This window comes from Alosa sapidissima, chromosome 13, assembly GCF_018492685.1.
Source record: "Alosa sapidissima isolate fAloSap1 chromosome 13, fAloSap1.pri, whole genome shotgun sequence".
Taxonomy (NCBI): domain Eukaryota; kingdom Metazoa; phylum Chordata; class Actinopteri; order Clupeiformes; family Clupeidae; genus Alosa; species Alosa sapidissima.
This window is the reverse complement of record NC_055969.1, coordinates 5,027,387-5,046,563: the sequence shown is the minus strand read 5'-3', so window position 1 is coordinate 5,046,563 and position 19,177 is coordinate 5,027,387. Positions and strand designations below refer to the sequence as shown.

At 44.2% G+C, this 19,177-nt stretch overlaps 3 protein-coding genes across 13 annotated transcripts in view; 2 read left to right on the top strand and 1 right to left on the bottom strand.

Moving 5' to 3' along the window:
* The window catches only part of stxbp1a (syntaxin binding protein 1a), a 37,326-nt gene extending 32,254 nt beyond the window's left edge, over window positions 1-5,072 (top strand). For both annotated transcript variants that reach the window (XM_042060230.1, XM_042060231.1), the window contains one exon: window positions 3,340-5,072. Coding sequence is in view for 1 of the 2 variants with exons in the window: in XM_042060231.1 (XP_041916165.1) it covers window positions 3,340-3,422 (83 nt within the window). In the remaining variant the exon portion in view is untranslated. The remainder of the gene's footprint in view (window positions 1-3,339) is intronic.
* LOC121680692 (high mobility group nucleosome-binding domain-containing protein 5-like) overlaps window positions 1-19,177 on the top strand; it is a 692,414-nt gene that overhangs the window by 325,695 nt on the left and 347,542 nt on the right. The window lies entirely within an intron of this gene.
* Window positions 7,675-19,177, bottom strand: part of akna (AT-hook transcription factor) — a 33,516-nt gene continuing 22,013 nt past the window's right edge. For 7 of the 10 annotated variants that reach the window (XM_042060176.1, XM_042060170.1, XM_042060168.1 and 4 more), the window contains 18 exons: window positions 16,956-17,106; window positions 16,567-16,691; window positions 16,363-16,422; window positions 15,889-16,007; window positions 15,510-15,702; window positions 14,713-14,900; window positions 14,001-14,168; window positions 13,486-13,759; window positions 13,182-13,282; window positions 12,683-12,939; window positions 12,031-12,193; window positions 10,865-11,029; window positions 10,372-10,517; window positions 9,673-9,804; window positions 9,358-9,477; window positions 9,069-9,179; window positions 8,704-8,863; window positions 7,675-8,075 (listed from right to left, as the gene is read on the bottom strand). In XM_042060176.1, the coding sequence (XP_041916110.1) occupies window positions 7,829-8,075; window positions 8,704-8,863; window positions 9,069-9,179; window positions 9,358-9,477; window positions 9,673-9,804; window positions 10,372-10,517; window positions 10,865-11,029; window positions 12,031-12,193; window positions 12,683-12,939; window positions 13,182-13,282; window positions 13,486-13,759; window positions 14,001-14,168; window positions 14,713-14,900; window positions 15,510-15,702; window positions 15,889-16,007; window positions 16,363-16,422; window positions 16,567-16,691; window positions 16,956-17,106 (2,880 nt within the window). In that variant the 3' untranslated portion in view covers window positions 7,675-7,828. The remainder of the gene's footprint in view (window positions 8,076-8,703; window positions 8,864-9,068; window positions 9,180-9,357; window positions 9,478-9,672; window positions 9,805-10,371; window positions 10,518-10,864; window positions 11,030-12,030; window positions 12,194-12,682; window positions 12,940-13,181; window positions 13,283-13,485; window positions 13,760-14,000; window positions 14,169-14,712; window positions 14,901-15,509; window positions 15,703-15,888; window positions 16,008-16,362; window positions 16,423-16,566; window positions 16,692-16,955; window positions 17,107-19,177) is intronic. The other 3 variants (XM_042060173.1, XM_042060174.1, XM_042060175.1) reach the window with 3 other exon arrangements.

The window sequence follows — 19,177 nt, the reverse complement described above, 5'->3', positions numbered from 1 at the left end:
ATTTTGTCAGGAAATAGATTGTGCCAATCTTTCTGGTGCAGTGCATAGCTGTCACAAGTCCAGAAAATGGCATTAAATCACTTTAATAAATGGCCAGTGCTTTTCCTTTCATACTCTAATACCCATAGCTCACAGGGGCTTGCAGGAGCTGTGGCCATTTTATGTGGGGTGTGTGGACGTCATCCCTGCTGACCTCCCATTTTCTCAGCCGGGTGGATGGCACTGCCCGGCTTGCCCTCTTAACCCACAACCGCTGGCAGATCCGGGTGATGAGGAGCCCCTCTTCATCTCGCCACCCACCCAACCCCTCCCCCAGACGTACTCTACACCCTGAAGATCCATTTTTTGATGCTTTATTTGACAGTTAGCAAAAACAAACAAACAAAAAAAACAATCATCATCATGGTTTTCTTCTTCCTTTGAGGAATAGGTTGAGTTTTGATTTCAGTAGCAAAAATATGTTCACGATTAGTTTTATTTGCCCTCTTCTTTAATGTTATTTAAAGTTCCTCCCTAAGCCCTTCAAGCATCACATGCCTACATTGGCCCATGGTTGTCTGTAGAGGAGGCACTCAGTAGTTAGTCTGGCAAATTGATGTCTTTTACCTCCACCACAATCCAGCTAACCTCTGCAGACACCCAGGCTGGAGATGTAGCTATGTTCCCTGGATATGCTTTAGCACCAAAAAACGCTCTCTCAAAGCAGCCCTCTCACACCCCACTCATCCCCAGCTATTTTCACACCCTTTTGCTTTAGTTAGGCATCATATGTCAAATGTAGGTGCAAGGTTTTCATACACATGATAGAAACTGTAGCTCCTCAAGTTTAAAGTCAATTCAACCTCCTTTTGGTGTTTCTTACAACCAAACGCATCACTTGAATTAAAACTCTTTAATGTTGATGGAGCTGATTATTCATGTCAGCTGATGAATTCTGGTTGGAACAATTACCTGGAGGATTTGAACAATATATCTTATATCTGGAGTCTGTAAATCCAGGCTTTTCAAATGTTTGGTGTACCGCACCATTTTGAAAGTCACCATTTCATTAATAAATCTGCAAGTAGCCATACTACCTTTTTAAAAGAAGATCTGATTGATTTTGTCTAGTAGTCTCAGATCTACAAAACAATCCTCATTAGCTTATCAAGATCTGTTTTCACTTGGGACCTGATGGTATGCCTATGCAAAGGACTTATTCTTAAGAATTTTAAGAACACTGCTGCATACAGTTGACAGCGCAGCACAAATCTGGCATGCCGAAGTTCCAAGTCGAAACGGTCAACTGTGTATTTAGAATCGTCAAGATGTCCAAAATATCTTTGTTGCCCACATTTGTGTTTTAATCACACTGCACAAAGTCTGCGTTCACCGAGGCATCATTAAGGCTTATGCATGTATTCAAACTACTAACATCTATGTGCTCAGTAACTTGTAAGTGTTGAAGGTCTCTGTTTCTGTGAATAAAAAAAAGCAGGAGGTAGATTTTGTACATGCTATAGCCTTAAGTCTGGCCTCAAGTTACGTTCCCTAGAGGTGCAGCACAAATAGTACATACATAATGTGGGTGTTGCTCATCTGCTAAAGCCATATCACAAATTTTTGTTTGTTGTCTAAATAAATGTGCACAGTGAAAATGACCCATAGTTCTATGACCGTCGGAAGGCCGCTATGCCGCATACGGACTTGAACTGTGTGGCCTCACTTGTCGAGAAATGGAATGCAAAGTTAGCCGACGTCTTGACCAACCAGCTGCACAAATACCAGCTCTTCCTCGAGAATGTTCTTTGGGAGCCTTTGAAAAGAAAAGCATGGTGTGCAGACAAGGATTAAAGGTCAAACGTTTTGCTTAGTTTGTACTTCTCCACTTCTCAACAAGCAAAGGAACAAGTCCATGTCTTAAACCGTATAGCGACTTAGAGACAGGCAATAGAACTCGACCCATGTGCAGTATGTCCAACTCCTTCACATACTGCCACATTCGGTACCTTCCGAATGGAAAAACAGCCATTGATCCTTTACTAAAATCAACTTAGCAAACAAATGCTTTTGAAAAAGGTGAAAAAGTTGAAAAAGTTCCTGAGCTAGTGTTGGATAGCAACCTGGCCAAGACAGTGTTTCAGACTACCATGTCAGCAAAGCTGTGTGTTTTGAGGAAATTTCAACAGACAGAGGGGACCGTGAGTTAGGCAAAAGCAGTCAGAAGTTGACTGGTATCTCTAACCACCTCTAACACTTACTGACCCTCCCACACCAACCCACCCAACCCCACCTGTACTCACCCACACCAACCCACCCAACCCCACCTGTACTCTCCCACAGTACCAATCAACTTCAGATGGTCTTGCTTCAATTCTGTCCTTCTCTGTCTGTTCTGAATCATTGAAGGACCATTGAGAATGACCATTATATGGAATTTTGAATGAATACCCTCATGGAAAAGATAAAACATTTGAGTCTGTTTGGTGTTCAGCAGCCTACAGCTTTGCTTCAGAAACACATTTAATATCTACTGGATTTGTTAAAATATTGTGGTTCCTAGTTGTGTTGTCTGAATCAAACTTGTGTTCCATCTCATGGCCTATCAACTCCAAACCATGTTGGAGTTTTTTAGAAAAAATCTTGGAGCTGTTATTCAAGTCACATCAGATCAGTTACAGCCATATGGGACAAAAGTTTGGTTTGCACATGTTAGAAATGTGTCTTCAGCTAATAGATTCATAGTCACTCAGCTTTTGGTTGTTCTTTTTGTTTTAGTTGAATTGTAAAGTTGAGAAACAATAGCATTTCTTTCACATATTATATTTGGTCATATTCACTTTATATGTTTATTCATTTAGTTTGTCGAGGGGTTGAAGTTTGGGGAAAGTATGGTTCAAAGTGATGTGATTGGGAAATATTTTCAACATAATTATGTATGCCCTATATACCTTTGTATTCAGCAGTAGTACCATACTCAGTAGAGAACACATTTGTTGTATTGTTAAGCAGTACCTTTATTCTAGTCTCTTAAGAGCCTACTTGTGCAGGTTATGCACATACTTGCATTTTCTAATGTACTCATATCGACTGTACAACACAGTCATCTTCATCCACCTGTGGAAAACTCAGTTACATGTCATATTTTATTCATCCATGTTTAAATATACCATATAAGAAGCTGAAAACACATTTTCAGGCTTAAACGTTGGATTGGACATGTCTAACACCTTTCTCCTCACTCCCCCCAAATCCCCCTCTTTCTCTGTCTTGTGTTCGACACCCTTCCCTCTCTCTCTCTTTCTCTCTTTCTCTCTCTCTCTCTCTGTCTCTGTCTCTGTCTGACTCTCGTTCTCACAGGATCGACTCATGTATTCACTCCCACCTTCCTCTTGGAATCTCTCAAGACCATGAATAAACCAGACGAAGAGCCAACAAGCTAAAATCCCTTCTCCTCGTTTCTCAGTTCCGTCTCTGTCCTCCCTGCCCCTACTTACTCCCAGCACCTTCATCCCTGTACTTCTATATTACTGTGTATGCATCTTGCTTGATGAAACAAAAAACAATACAAAAAAAGAACCAAAAAAATGACATTGGTTAAAAAAAATTCTATATCTATATATATATATAGTATATATATATATATGAAATATAGTATGTTGAAAATGAATAATTGCAAGTATTCTCATGTTTTACGATGGATGCAAATTATTAAAATGGGTTTAACTATCAAGACACTGTTTAAAACTGGAAGTACCAAATGTAATATTGTATGCTATCAAACCTGCTAGAATGTGTCCAAGGTAGAGCCTTTGTTTGTTTGTTTCCCTTTCGTTGAATTATTGGTGTGGTTTTTATGGTGGGGGATGGGGGGCGAGTGGGTAGGAGGTGGGAGGAAAGCCACTCAGGATGGTATAAATCATATCGCTGGAAGCTGTTGTTTTAATCGGCAGACCTGTATCATTTAGAGTAGTGAGATATGGACTCTACTATCTGGTCTTTAACAAAGCCGAGCCATCTGAGACAAAGAGAACCGATTGCCTCGAACAGTTTGTGTAGTTTTTAGACGGTTGGTGTGACTCGCGAGACTGTTTTGGACACACAGCTACGGGAAGGAGGTGCCGCTGTTGCAGGGAATAAAGCCAACGGCAGAGACTCTGCGCGCAGGGCAGCAGACTGGACCCAGCAGATCACAGGCCGTCCTTCCAGCCGACCAGAGTGGGGGACTATTGAACTTGCCACGTCCCCTCTTATGTTTTCGTTTCTTTTCCTCTCGGGAGACTTCACATTTAGTGTCAAAAAGGCCACTGCTTGCTTGCGAAAAATGTTTAAAGAATATACAAAAAGGGCCAGTCGTATTTCAGTATTGTATCCTGTCTGATTAAGTCTTATCATTGGTTAGTAATGATGTTTAACCGGGCCATGCACTGAGTGGTGTGATATTGTATGCCATTTGTTTGATGTTCTAGCGTCTCACTGTTGAGTGGTAATATTTCTGACTGTGAAGTAGTTTAAAAAAACAAACATTTCCTTACAAAAAAGAAGAAAAAAAGCCAATGTGAAGCCACTGTGTTAGTGATGTTTTAGCTGTAGTTGTAGTGGTAAACTGGGATTCAATAAATAATAGCTATATTTTGTTTAGTCTGTCTGTTAGTTCTCTCTTCTGGTGCAATGATAAACCTTCCACTGGTGAATGGCTTTGCAAAGAAAACTTTTCCGCCCTTTTAAGATGTATATATATTTATTTTTCTGAATGATTTCTCTGTTTCCTTCCCCTCACTTCTGTTCTGGCAAAAAGGTTGTATATTGCACTATGCGTTTCCTGTGATGCAAACGCTTATTTAGTTGTTCTTTTTTTTTCTCACTTATGTTTACTTTTATTTGTTGCTGTTGTATAGCGTTGACTGTCTCTTTGATTTATATCAAAATGATTTATCAGAGAAAATAATAATAAATGAGAACGTTAGTCTGTCCTAAACCTGTTCAACTTACTGGGATTCTATGTTTGCGAGTGTTGAAGCACAAACAAAAGTATACTTCGTGTGTACCAATGTACTAAGGCTGTCTAATAAATTGGCTTCCATTACCAAGGACACAGAATCAGTGCATTCTTGTGCCACTTAAAATAGATCCAGTATGGTGCTCAGTTAGAGGTGGCACCAAAGTGTGCATCTGCATTTTACCCCTAAAACCGACACATAGGCTTTACTCTTTAGAGCAAAGAAGACTGATTCAATTCGGATATACAATTCTGAAGTACTTCAATTGTGTTAAAATTAAAGTAAATACTGTACCTCAGGCAGCCCAATGGGCTGCACTGACCCTAAATGACCTTCAAGACCTAAAATGTCTACTCCCCTTTTGTAGTGAAACTTACCAATTCTGTACGTCTCAGCTGAGATCACCAACCTGTCATCATCACAACTCTTTTCTCATGATGACCCAACTGGAGGAGTTTGGGATGAGGCCTGTTGTCAAGCTCCTCTTACGAACTTACAAAAGAGGACCCTTGTAGATATGAGATTTACATGTAAATAGATGTGTAAAAAGGATAAGGATAAGGGTTCTGAGTCCTTTTTGTAACACTTCAAGGGGACCATATGTTACTATTCACATATTGTAAACATTTCCCGAAAGCACTGTAGTAATGTATTCAAGGCAAAGACCCTCCACCAACTCTCGCTTTCTTGTCTGGAAATACAGTTCAGCAGGTCACTGTTACACTGATAATGCAGATAACAGATACTAGGTTTTTACAATCCATGAAAATTAAAGCAAGTATATGAAAACAAGAAAGTTCATTGTCATCAGATGTATTTAACTGAACATTTGACCTCAAGGAAGGAGATTTAAAGTTTTTATTTTTTACGTAACACTTCAAACTTTAATCATACATTCTATCCATTTTTAGACACAGCAATTCATCTTCAAGAGATCATTCAACTTTTTCTTCAGGACGGCACATAAAACAGAGTATAAATGACATGAAAACAAACAAACAATTATTTCATTTACCATAAAAATTGCTACAATTACAAAAGAGCCCATTTAAACAAAATGATCCACAACACAGCTGAGATCATGTAGACTAGAGCTTACAGTACTTTTGATTTTGAACTGAGTAACATTCGGAATATACAGGAAGAAATTAGGAAGTACAAAACATATACGTATACATTTCAAATAAGCTTCACATACATTATAACTACCACTCAGTCATGATACACAGGTGAATTTTAAACATTGAGATCTACACCTGAATGTGACATGGGCTCTGGTATGTAAACACAACCAATTATCTTGCCGAATGATCATTCATTTGTCATTAGATGACTGTGGAGCCCACATGCAGATGACTAAGAACATTGTTTATAAGAACAAAATTGTCAGGAATCCAAAACATTCCTTTTTAAGACTTTTTTCATAAGTAATAATGTGTAATCTAGAATTTATCAAGTAGAAAAATAGATTTACAATATTTAATTATTTCAAATCATAAAGTTCAAAGTTGGATAATTCATCAGAGCAGCAGAAACACATATGTTTCAAATAAAAGTTGTTATACCTCTGATCAGCATTTTCTTTTTACTACTACCCAATTACCTACTCTTGATGTAACTTAATCTGTCACAGACAGGAATTCAACTTACAGTATATACTGTACAGTCATTGCATGTATAAATAAACTCATTTGAGTTCCAGACATATGAGGGAAGAATGTATGTCTCACACTGGTTACGCAAGTGTTGGAAACATTTTCTATGCATCCAGTATCCTTACAGCATGTAAACACTTCCATAAAGGGCTATTCATTCATATAAGCAACCATAAAACAATAATTGACAAATGTTTATAAAACTAATTATTCATAGTCATGACTGCACTGATAAATTGTGTAAGCACTCACAGCTCGATAGATCACAATATAAAGCTTCTTTCACCTCTGTATGTCATCATTGCCATCATCAAGAGGTAAAAGAAGCTCTAATGGCTGAATACTTTATGAATGTGTTTATGATGCTTTAAGGATATTGAGTTTCAGTAAATTGTTACCCAAGAGTTTATTTTTTTTTTTTGAAAAAAGAAGTCTTGGCATATCTACAACATAACTACAAGTATCAATTTAAAAGCTTTGTATAGCTGCCATGCTTTGTATACCTGAGAGAAAATGTTACATGACTGTTGCCTTTTACCCTGAAATCTACATCTTGAATCTTCAACAAATGGAAATGACCATTTAGGAGCATCACTGCCCTATAACTAGCTCTGAGCCTGGCTGCTATACCACTGCTCAAGGGACAGGTACTCCCTCCCTAATTCACAGATTCTAAAAAAGGACAGCCTATCTTTGCTTCACTGTAATCACAGAGTGCTTGACTTATAATAATTAACATATTCAGCAAGGAGATAGTACTTCCAAAACTACTCATATAAGCACACTTTTTGTACAATTGTAAGAGCATAGTTTTGGGGAAGACATGGACCCAAACCAAGGGCCATAACTGAACAGAAAGCAGCATAACTTCTATTTCATATGATGGTAAATAAAAATGTAGTATAGTGCAGTGTTAATGATCTACCTCAAATGAGTACCCTATATAAGACAATAATGACTGTCAGTAGATTGCCCACTGACATGCTTATAGCTACAGTAAACAGAGAGGAAACAAAAACAAACAAAACAACAACAAAAAATCATATGCTACAATTTGCTGCCATTGGCAAATGTTTAGTGATATTTACATTGCTGCATGAAGTTCTTGTCGACAGCAATGACATCCTCAGTGTCAGACCGATGAAACTTGGCCTTTAGGTTTCACATGCCCATTCCCTCTGACCTGAGCCTGCATCAGTAGAGACAGGACTGGGAGAGCGCCCTCTGGTGTTGGAGGCCAGTACTGATGGTGCGCACCATACGCTTGGAGGAGCTCTTCATGTCTGCAGCAGCGATGATGGCTCGGTCGAGTGAGCTGCTGAGAGACCGCCCGCGCTCTCCCTCTCGGATCCGGTAGGCTTTGGCTTGGCTGGGTCGCTCCGTTCCCACGGAAATGTACGGCATGGGTATGGCTGCCTTCAGCTTGGGACCGGGGTAGTAGCTGTGGAGAAGGACAGAGATGTGTTGCAGTAGAACACATCACATCACACAGCACTGAGGTACAAGTGTTGCACAGACACACACACACAGCATGCAGGTTTACTGTCAAGTTATACACTGTATGATCAAACACAGTTAACATCACTGTCAGTGCATTTAGTAGCAAAACCTTACAATAATTCTCAGATTCTCAATTGCATTGTGCTTTTATTGTTCGTTGTCACATGTCGCCCTTCAGATTTTATTTAACTTAATTTATTTTCAATTCTACATTACATTCAACTTTTGAATTAAAGTTCCTCAGTAGAAGTTGTGCACAATGCAGTCAGGCAAAGTATTGAACCCATGATGAAACACTGTTCCATTTCCATGTAATATAATGCAAGTCTGAAGATAGACCGACATTCGAGCAGGCCAAGTCTTCCACCTCCTATTCAGTCAATCCATTCTCACCATATGCCACAGAAAAGCTTGAGCATTTCAGACATGCTGAACAGAGCTGTTTCACCAGTACCCCAACGGCTCTCCATAAAACACAGGACATGACATGACATGAGTCTGCAAGTCTGTGTTTTCATCTACCAGTGTGTGTGTGTGTGTGTGTGTGTGTGTGTGTGACTAGCACTCACAGCACAGATGGGTAAACTGGCACACACTGAACCATGGGCACGCTACCCAGCACAGCGCCGGGTGGAGGTGCCAGGAACACACGCCCTGCGTGCCTGCGTGGTGAGCTCTCTGGGCGAGGCTGTCTGGAGGACGGGCCGGGATCACGGTCCACCTGACGGTCTGTCAGAGAAGGGGGAACAACATGGCCTTGGGTGTGACACATTGAGACACAAGGTAGCCGGCAAATCCACTTACAATATCAGCTATGATAAAATCCAACCCACCATCCCACGGCCTAATAAAATGAAGACATCCTGATTTAATTTCACTTTATTGGATGGTGTGTCAGGCCTAGATGACTTTTGTTTCGGTGTGGACGACTGACCTGTCTGAACAGCAGTGCTTCGTCTGGACTCTGAGGATCTACGCAGTGGACAGCAATGGGAGGCCGAGCGACTGAGACGCTTCCCACTGCCACTCCTCTCTGGACCTGCCGCTGAAACACCGAGACACGCACAACACCACCATGAGGGAGACGGAGAGAGAGAAAGAGAAAAGACAGAATAACTGTGAAGGTGAGGGAGAGAGTAAAAAGATAGAATACACAACGCAAAGGAGAGGGAGATAGAGAAAAGGAGACCGAACAAACACGAGCTGTCTAATTTTTCCCTCACCTGGCTGAGCTGTGCCCGGATTGGCACAGTGCTTTGAGCCGTGGTACGCAGTGCCCAGATTCCCCCTCTGGTTGGCATCAACAATGTCTTCAGGCACAACAGATGGCCCAAGGCGCTGGCCTGACAACAAATAACACAACACCACACTGAGTTCCATCACACTTCACAACAGAATTCAGCCGCATTCACCACAGCGCCAACAACTACTATCGACTCTAATATCCAACACCTGTTACTTCAAGGTAATATTAGGTATATTCTGAAATAAAAAGAAATAAATAAATAAACAAATAAATAAATAAACTGATGTCATACAGGTATGGCCTCCACTGCTCTCCTGTGCTGCTGAAATCACTGTCAGACTCTCTCTCCGAGCTGCTATGAATACTGCTGTATATCTCATCTCTTGTTTGGGCTCAGACTGGGCATGCCCAGAATCATCTAAGGCTGGAAAGATACAAACCCACTTTGTACAGTTTTGATGTACGAAAGCTCAATCTACAGAACTGTGTTTGAGGAGGAACATGTAAGAAATGCACAGGCGTCCTTTCATGACACATTGCATTGACATATTGGCATATTTGGCTAACTAGACAAAACAGGAAGTAGATGATAATAGTTCAAGTTAATTGCATCTACATTTACAGTTCCATTTATCCACATTAGGCTAGGTCAGTCACTTCTTAACAATTCTAACAGCTTGTCCTAACTGCACGCGAGTGTTTGACTGTTGCATAGCATTGAATGCTCTCTGTCCACACTGAATCTGTTAAATATGCCGTTCGATTGAGTCTTCAATACAGCAGAACAATGCAAGCTAAAGAAAGAAAATAGAAACAGGGCATCCGACAACAGTTCTGCCCAAAACGATCTGCTACATCACGCTGCACAGCATTGTGTCGCATTGCATTCAGTTTCGGACATTCTAATTGAAAACAAAGAAATCACTTTGATGCTAATGCTCACTCACGTGGCATGCAGTTAGGACACAGTGTAAGTATCTGTCGCACTCACTCTCTGGCCGAGGGCGGGGCATAGACATTGATCTGGACCTCTGGGTCCTCCTCTCCACCACCACCTCTTCCTCCTCCTCCTCCTCCTCCTCGGTCACTCTGTTGCTCTCTCCATCCTCCGCTCTCCTGCTGTTCCGCTTAGATGGCCTAACAGAAAGAGTCAGAACTACAGCTCAAAATACAGCTTCAAAACTATGCCCAAGGTGAATAGGACATAACTGCAGCTGTAGCAATACTGGTAGACTAGAGCAGAGAATCTGTAGCAGTCTGCTCTAAAATGTTGTCACTCATATGAGTGTACATGTGAGGGATGTACCTATGAGGGTGTACCTGTGAAGGGTGCACCTCAAAGGGATGTACCTGTGAGGGATGTACCTATGAGGGTGTACCTGTGAAGGGTGCACCTCTAAGGGATGTGCCTGTGAGGGGTGTACCTGTGAGGGGTGTACCTATGAGGGGTGTACCTGTGAGGGGTGTACCTGTGAGGGGTGTACCTGTGAGGGGTGTACCTGTGAGGGGTGTATCTGTAAGGCGTGCTGTGTGCGGGTGGGCTGTGTGGAGAGGCTGGCTCAGTGCTGGTGGAGAGGGGCACACATAGAGTCCCCTCCAAACACTCCTTCAGTCTGTTCACCTCCACTTGCAGGGACTGGAGGGCCTCACTGCAGCATGGGTGGACACACACGCACACACACACACACACACACACACACACACACACACACACACACACACACACACACACAAGGTTCATTAGGAAAGGTAAGGCTTCAAAATCCCCAAAATGAAAAGTGGTGTTGAGGGACCTGGTGGAAAACCACTCATGCAGACCTGTGCTCACGACACTTGACATGCTTTTGTTTACTGTAGGTCTGTTACACTGGCACACTGCAGTACATAACCTCCAGTCCACACCATGCCTTGTACACACTGCACACACACTTACACCATGCAGGGTTAAAGCATCACACTTGAGTTCTCAAAGTACCTCCAGTCTAGACTTCCATTTCTTATGAACCAAGAGGTCAGCTCTACAATGAAATGAGGGCCACAACAGATTCAATATCTCAAAACATCAGGAGGTGATGCAACATATGACATGACATACAAATACTGTCATCAATCAATAGAAATCTTCACATATCTCTGGAAGGTTATTGACAACAATATCGTTTTACTTGTGTACGCATACGGACTACCACACAGCATATTGCATGTGAAAAAAAGTACCGGCAATAATAAAAAAGTTAATAAAAACAAACTTGGACACTAATCTATAATCTTAACATATTGTTGCCAAATTGCTGAAGAAAAGAAGACTGGCCTCCCTCCACCATGATGGCCACTCTGATGGTGAGGCTTGTCCAGATCTGAGCTGGGTCTCACCCAGCGTCCTCCTCCCCTACTCAGCCATCTGGCTCCACTGGGTGAACCGTCCCATTTGCAGCAATGCCATTTATTCCAGTGCAGGAGACAGGTTTTGTTTTACTGCGTCTCGTTTTGATCATCCTCTCCTTTTTTTTCTGTTATCTCCTTCCTTTTTCTGTCCGCCCGCCCCTGCTGTGCTGAAAGCAGCCCAGCCAATATACTCAGATGGGAGCCATAAATCTCTCTGCTTGTTTGTGCCACCCATTGCCATGGCAGTCCCTCGCGGACAACTCACCACTGATTGGTCAGCTGGACAGAACTTTGGGCTTTGAGGTGGTCGCCATGGCGATAAGGCGCAGACAGGGAGGAGTTTCGCTGGTATACTGGCGGCTGATTGGTCGCTCGTCTGTAGTACTGGCTGTTCTGTTCCTTCTCCTCCTGTCCTGACAGGGAGTGGGCTGAGATGGATGGAGAGAGGCAAAGTGAGAAACAGGAAAGAAAGAGAGAAAGAGAGAGAGAGAGAGAGAGAGAGAGATAGAGAGAGAAAGAGAGAGCGAGAGCCACACCAGTAATAAGTGATTAGTTGGAGTGGCTAAGCTTTAATGATTTACGCTAAAGCAGGGCATCTTTATGACATTCCAGAGATATCAAAAACTCTGCTCACTCTTCTATGAAATCCCTCAATAACATTTATTGTCTTTTTTTTATTAACCTAGGTTATTGAGGGGTTTCATAGCACAGTGAGAAGTACTCTATATTCAGTCATGGATTTGGTCCTAATGCATGACTGAATGTAGAGTACTTTGGGTCTATCTGATCATGTGCATGGTACATGCATATATCTACATAGATGAGGACTCTACATCTACAACGTAAGACTGTCTGTGAGTTTAAAGTCAACGTCTTGTTCTAGCTCTATGCGTGTGTGTCCCTGACCCTGTACTCACTCTCACTGGCCCCACTGCTGGTCCAGGCCTGTAGTGGCTCCCTTGCCCAGCGCTGGGGGGAGCTGCTGGAAGACAGGCTGGGAGGGGGCCTCCTCTCTCCTCCCCCTCCCCTCCTCTGCAGAGGTGTGGGGGCTCCTCCAGCTGACCCAGTCGAGCCCGCGAGAGGCCTCTGCTGGGGGTCACGGGAAGGAGGTCGCCCTGAGTCAGTGACTGTCACGGGACTCTCAGTTTCCTCGGTTTCCTCCAGCGGCGTTGTCCTATAGAGAAGGGGAAAGAGGGAGAATTCATATATATTGAATAATATGGTTACCACTTATGCATGTAAATTATCAAATGGAACATATTACATTGAGATAAACGAATGGATACAGTGCAAAACATTGCGTAGAACAGTGTACACACAATTCCTGTTCGATTACTGTTGTTTTTCCTGATCTAACCCACATGGGAAATGTGAGATGTAATGAGAATGGTACGCCTGAGGAAATCAGGCCCTTACCTCGCCTTCTCCCCCAGCTGGAGAGGACTGTGAAGTGCAGGAGTCAGGCGGCTCTCGGAGCCCACAAAGCCACTGTCAGTCTCCGGGGACAGAAGACCATCCTGTAGGAGCAGAGAGAGAAACAATGATGTCCTGCTTACTGGTTAAAGTGTAAATGACGATAACAGATCAAACAAATGAAAATGAATTTAATTAAAGTGAATACACTGAAATATGGTATACTGAATTGATTAAAACAAAGCTCCTGAACACACACAAAAAGGTCCTACAAGTATATAATTTACAGCAGTATTCCACCACTGACCTGAGAGGGCGCTCTAGCATTTCTGGCCTGGGCCTTGTAGGTTCTCTTGTTGAGTGTTGTGGTAGCAGTAGCCATCCCATCGCCCAGGCTGTAGAGGCTGCTGCTGCCCGACCTCCTGCTCCCTGAAGCCCGGCTGGGGCTGGAGACGTCCTGAGCACCGGGGTAAGAGGAGCAGCGCTCCAGGGGGGCTCCCCCCAGATGGAGCTCCGCCAGGCTGCCGCGCAGGGACTCTGCACCGGGCCCCGTGGAAGGCTCCAGCATTGGGAGGGACCCCCTGGAAAAGGACACCATCAGTAAGGGTCTGAAGAGGTTGGCCAAGAGTACATTCAAATATCTTTCTTCAATTATTGTCTCAGCTCAGTCTCTGAGCAGTCTTTGTGTTTAATATTTCATTCTCACTAGCTGATATACACAATACAAAATAGTATGACCGTATGCAGTCTGAATTCATATTCAAAATATAAACATCAACATTCTGCCTCATAAAAAAAAGTCCTGGGAGTGATAGAACTCACTGTTGAGGTGGACGGCTCTGGCCTTGTTCGCTGTCACTAGGCCAGTGTGGTCTCGCCTCTATCCCATCATCCCCTGGGAGAGGAGTGGCATCTGGGTCGGGGGTGCTGTGCCAGTTGGGTCTGGATGCCACGTCAAGAACCTGCGGCAGCTCCTTCACACTCTGATACCTAAAAGATGGACGAGATCTTATCCACCTCTGCTTCTCTACCTTACCACCTCACTGCATATACCCCTTCTACTTTTCAGCAGAATTCCAACCCCTATTCAAAAATGTAAAAAAAAAAAAAAAATATGTGAAAATGGTTCGTACACTATATTTTTTTTGTGTCCAGTAACCTGACTTCAAGCACAGTAGCCATTCCCTACAGGCATAATGACCACACTGTTCTGTCCTTCCTCCTGCTCCACTTGTGCTTACTCTCCCTCTCAGTGACTTTGCTTTGCATTGTGGGTGAGACGAGTGACACGGGGTGTGCTGTGCGCCAGAGGCTGTTCAGACTCCAGTTACTCGGCAGCCTCGCTTAGGGATGCACAGTGTCAGACGCAAGGGTACAGCGCACCTGCCCTTGATGACTATGCAGCATGCCCAGTGTGTGTGTGTGTGTGTGTGGCTGTGTGTGTGTGTGTGTGTGTGTGTGTGTGTGTGTGGCTGTGTGTGCGTGCGTGCGTGTGTGTGCGGTGGGAGTAGTGTGGGCTATTTAGTGGACTCACTGGCCCAGCAGATTGCTGAAGTCCCGCTCCACGCACTGGTGCTTCTGTTGGAGGGGGCGGAGGAGGAGAGAAGGCAGGGAATCCTCTTCGTCTTCGTCTTCCTCTTCCTCCATGTCGACTCCGCTCACTGAGCTCACCTCCACCCTGATGGTCATCTGATCTCCCACACCCACAGGACACACTGGACCCTGAGAGAGAGAGAGAGAGAGAGAGAGAGAGAGAGAGAGAGAGAGAGAGAGAGAGAGAGAGAGAGAGAGAGAGAGAGAGAGAGAGAGAGAGAGAGAGAGAGAGATGAGAGATGAGAGAGAGAGAGAGGAACTATTAAAGTGATCTTAAGATATTGAGTTTTTGAAGGTATCGTAATTGATGGATGGGTATTCACAGCAAAGTTTATACATACAGTAATGCATGATCCTGTATTTAAATCAAATCTACATAAAGATCAGATCATGCAGTATTGTAAGACCAAATGTGATCTCCCCTCTTCACACCTCTACAACAGCACCACCCGGTGTTCACACTAAGTATGGTTTGTTCTTTTCACTGTAACCATTTGTTCAGTCATTCACAGTAATTACAGTGCCCACAGTTGTATCTGTGTGTGTGTGTGTGTGTGTGTGTGTGTGTGTGTGTGTGTGTGTGTGTGTGTGTGTGTGTGTGTGCGTGTGCGTGTGCGTGTGTGTGTGAGGGAGGAAGAGACGGAAGTAGAGAGATAGCAGAGAGATAGTAGAGGCATAATTGACACCCAGGGGAAACGGTCCTGGATGCTTGTTGTGGTGTTGTGCACCACAACTCACCGTTGGGGGGGGTTGAGTGGCGGGAGAGACTACCTGTGGGCGTGGCAGCGTGTCACTCTCCCTCGGGCTCAGGGAGATCGGATGTGGAGAGGGCTGAGGCTCGGACATGGGCGAGGACTGCTGGGTTTGCTCCACCCATTCCTTCAGCTCGTCCAATCGCATCCCTGACTGGAAGATCTGTCCTTCAAGGTCCCTGTGAAGTACAGAAATATGTTCGTGTGACTGTGCATGCAATGCTAATTAGTTATGTGCACAACCAGTCTAAATGATTCTCAATGTATCAAAAAACATCAATAATCTTCTGCCAGTCAGGGGTTAAATATCTCCCAAACAAATATTAAGACACACACACACACACACACACACCAACAGGTCTTACCTGTTTGGGTCAAAAGGTGTGAGCCTGCTTCCTGTCTGCTGTAGGAACTTGTGCTCCTCCCGTGCGGCAAGGTAGGCCCTCTCCAGAGCCTCCTGGCCCTGAGCCAGCTCATGCAGGCCCTGAGGACACGACATGACACAACACACATCAGACAACACCTCCAGATGCCTACTACACTGCACCACCATCATCTACATCATCTACGTCTACATCATCTTTCTCCTCATCATCCACCTCCTTCATCACCATCCTCATCACTGCACCATTCATTATACTCAACATCCTTTCATCATAATATTCTCTTTCAAACTCTCTTTCCATTAAAACTAGGTACTATGCTATGTTCAGTACATACTACAGACTGTTTCATTGATAGAGCAAGACAAATTGTCAGTAGCTGTAGGTATGCAGCAATAGAGCAACATCGGTAGTACAGGTGTATTAATATGCAGCGCTCATTTACAGCTCATCTACCTTCATCTGCTCATGGGCTTTCAGTTGACCTCTTCTCAGGAGCTCCTCAAATGTGTCAAGCTGTTCGAGAAAAAAGACCTCTCAATTTTGAGACACACTACTGTATGTAGAGTGGGGCTAACTAGTACTCGTACAGCCCTTTTAGCCTTTTTAACACTTGGATATTAAGATTCAGCAGTTTTGGGGTGGCGTGAGTTGGGGTACCTGCAGGTGGAACCTCTGGACCTGAGAGAGCAGGGCTGTGGTGAGCTGCTCGATGGCACGCAGACCCCTCTGTCTGGAGACCGAGTCCACGGAGGAGGGCCGGGCAGGGGACACGGCTGCATGATCTACAACAGATAGCGACCAAAGAGTCCGTTAAACCCTTTCTCAGAGAGAGCACTTGTGTGGTCATTTATGATTCTCTTTTTTACCATCATAGATCTGTTCTGAATGTGTGGGGACACAACCACGTCAAATAACTCAATGCATTTAAGCTGCTATTATTGACTGTAAACTCTAGTGAGACCAACAGTCTTTATAAAGTCTGTGGAGTAGATTTTTTGCATGGGTGCACGCATTTTCTTGGTATACTCGAGATGATGATACCCTACCTGAGTTTGACCTTTGGAGAGTCTGCTGAGGTGCATCCAACTCAGCCCTCTGAGCCTGAGGAAAACTAAGGGTCATGACCTTTGACCCCTCCTTCACGGACCCTGATTGGACGGAGTGGCTTGGCTTGGGTGGGTCCGAGTACAGGCCAACCTGCAGGCCAGTTAAAAAAAAAAAAGAGAGAACACATCACAGCTCATTCCAGGCAACTGGGGAAGGTTCTGGAACATAGTGAACTGCAGACTGTGAAAAGCAGCAGCACAGCACCAAGCCAATTAGCAATTTCAACAACACTCAGCAAAGTCTGAAGCTCCTCAAGCAGACTAAAGAGCACTGAGTACCCAGGACTCAATCCCAATGCTGGCTTGGAATTTTGCCATACTGTGCTGCTAACACACTGGTTGCTATGTGGCGTCTCTCCACCATGCCTTCTATGAGCCATCTTTTCTTGCAGCCATCTTTTTTCGTATTTCAAATCTCTTATATCAGCTTGACTGAAAATCAAATCTGAAATGCCTGCAAGCGCCACAGTCTGTCTGCATGCATGGCGAAGCTGTATGCACAGTGCAGCATGAAGAGTGGGAATGCCTTGTGCATGTGTGTTTGGTGTGTGCGTGTGTGAATGTGTGTGTGTGTGTGTGTGTGTGTGTGTGTGTGTGTGTGTGTGTGTGTGTGTGTGTATATGGTGTGGGTGTGTGTGCTGTGTAGTGAGAATGGTGCATGCAGAGGGCCAGTGCTGTAAATTATATTCCCTGCCCCCACCCCAGTCTCACAGCCTTTGTGCCGCAGTGATTTAGAGCTTCCCAGTGACCACTGCAGGAGATGAGGCAGATAGACCTCTGCAGCCAGCTAACCCTCTGATTGGCTAATAAAACCCAGCCAAACGAAGGGGACAGTTTACAGCCAGTGTCATGAGAGACCTGGTGCAGCTGATAACACCCAAGAGTATTTTACTGCTGAATGATGAACATATTCTGGATATTTACGGTGACGTACTACCATGCACATTAACACACAATCTATCTATTGACGTTCACAATCAATTCATTTGTTCATGCATGTGCAGACCCACATCCACAAATATGCATGTACAACATTGTAGTAACATAGAGAGCAACACAGACATACAGACACACTTCTACACATTTCAGACAGAGCCAAAGGGTGGCACTGTGTGACTCTCCCCCTGCTAAGCCTGTGGCAGACAGTAAATCACAGGCCCACTCACCCCTGAGTGACCCGCCTGGCTACCAGTCAACATCGCCCCCTACCTGCCACGCCGAGGCACTGCAGTGTCAGCTGCCTTACCCACTCTACTAACAACAACTACCAGTACTATCATCAACAGCAACAACACACACAACTCCTTCTGACACTCCTTTTTCAGATCGCTCCAGCCCCTCAGCTTACTTGTCAGGTGCAGGAAACCGGTCTCCTTCAGCATCCACTGAAGAAAGGGTGTGTGTGTGTGTGGGGTGGGGGGGGTGCTGTTTAGGGATTAGACTGGAGGCCCATTCACTCGTGTCCCACTCTAGTCTGTCTAGAGTGGCAGGGGGACAGATGGTGGGAGGAGAGGCAAGGAGAAGAGGTGGAGAGGTGGAGAGGTAAGCTGGATTTAATTAGCGTGTGGAACTGCGTCGCTCTGAGCAGCAGGTAGAGTGCACTCGACAGCTTACATCAAAAGCAAAGGCACTACTGTGTTTGTCACTTTGTTGAGTTCAGTTACAGCCTACTGTGCGTGTGTTTTAGTTTGGTGCAGTTACTCAGCATGAACGGTGTTGACAGAGACTGATGACATCACTTCCTGTTTGTCCCTCACGGCAGCACATGACTGCTGGTCGGCCGCATGCAGGCATGTGCTGCGGAATGGCCCCCGGAGCTCATATGATTTCACTCCTTCGTCTGGTCAAGTCAGGACAGATCAGATGACCTCCCTCATCAGGACCATTAGGGGAAATTAGCCAGTAAACATGCCAATGGTCAGCCGAGCGGCTAATATTCTCTATGGCCTTTCAAATAGGCCAGCAGGAAGCAATGACAACACGATGTCTGCACAGCGTTGACAAAAACACACTTGGAAAGGCCTGCAGCATTTACGATTGCGTTGAAGGCAGCTTTGCACTCCGCCAAAACATTTAGCACTTGGAGCCACATCAAGACAAGGCTAATATAATGCATTTATGCCTAAGATGGCTTTCTTCACATATCTACTGTAACTCACACT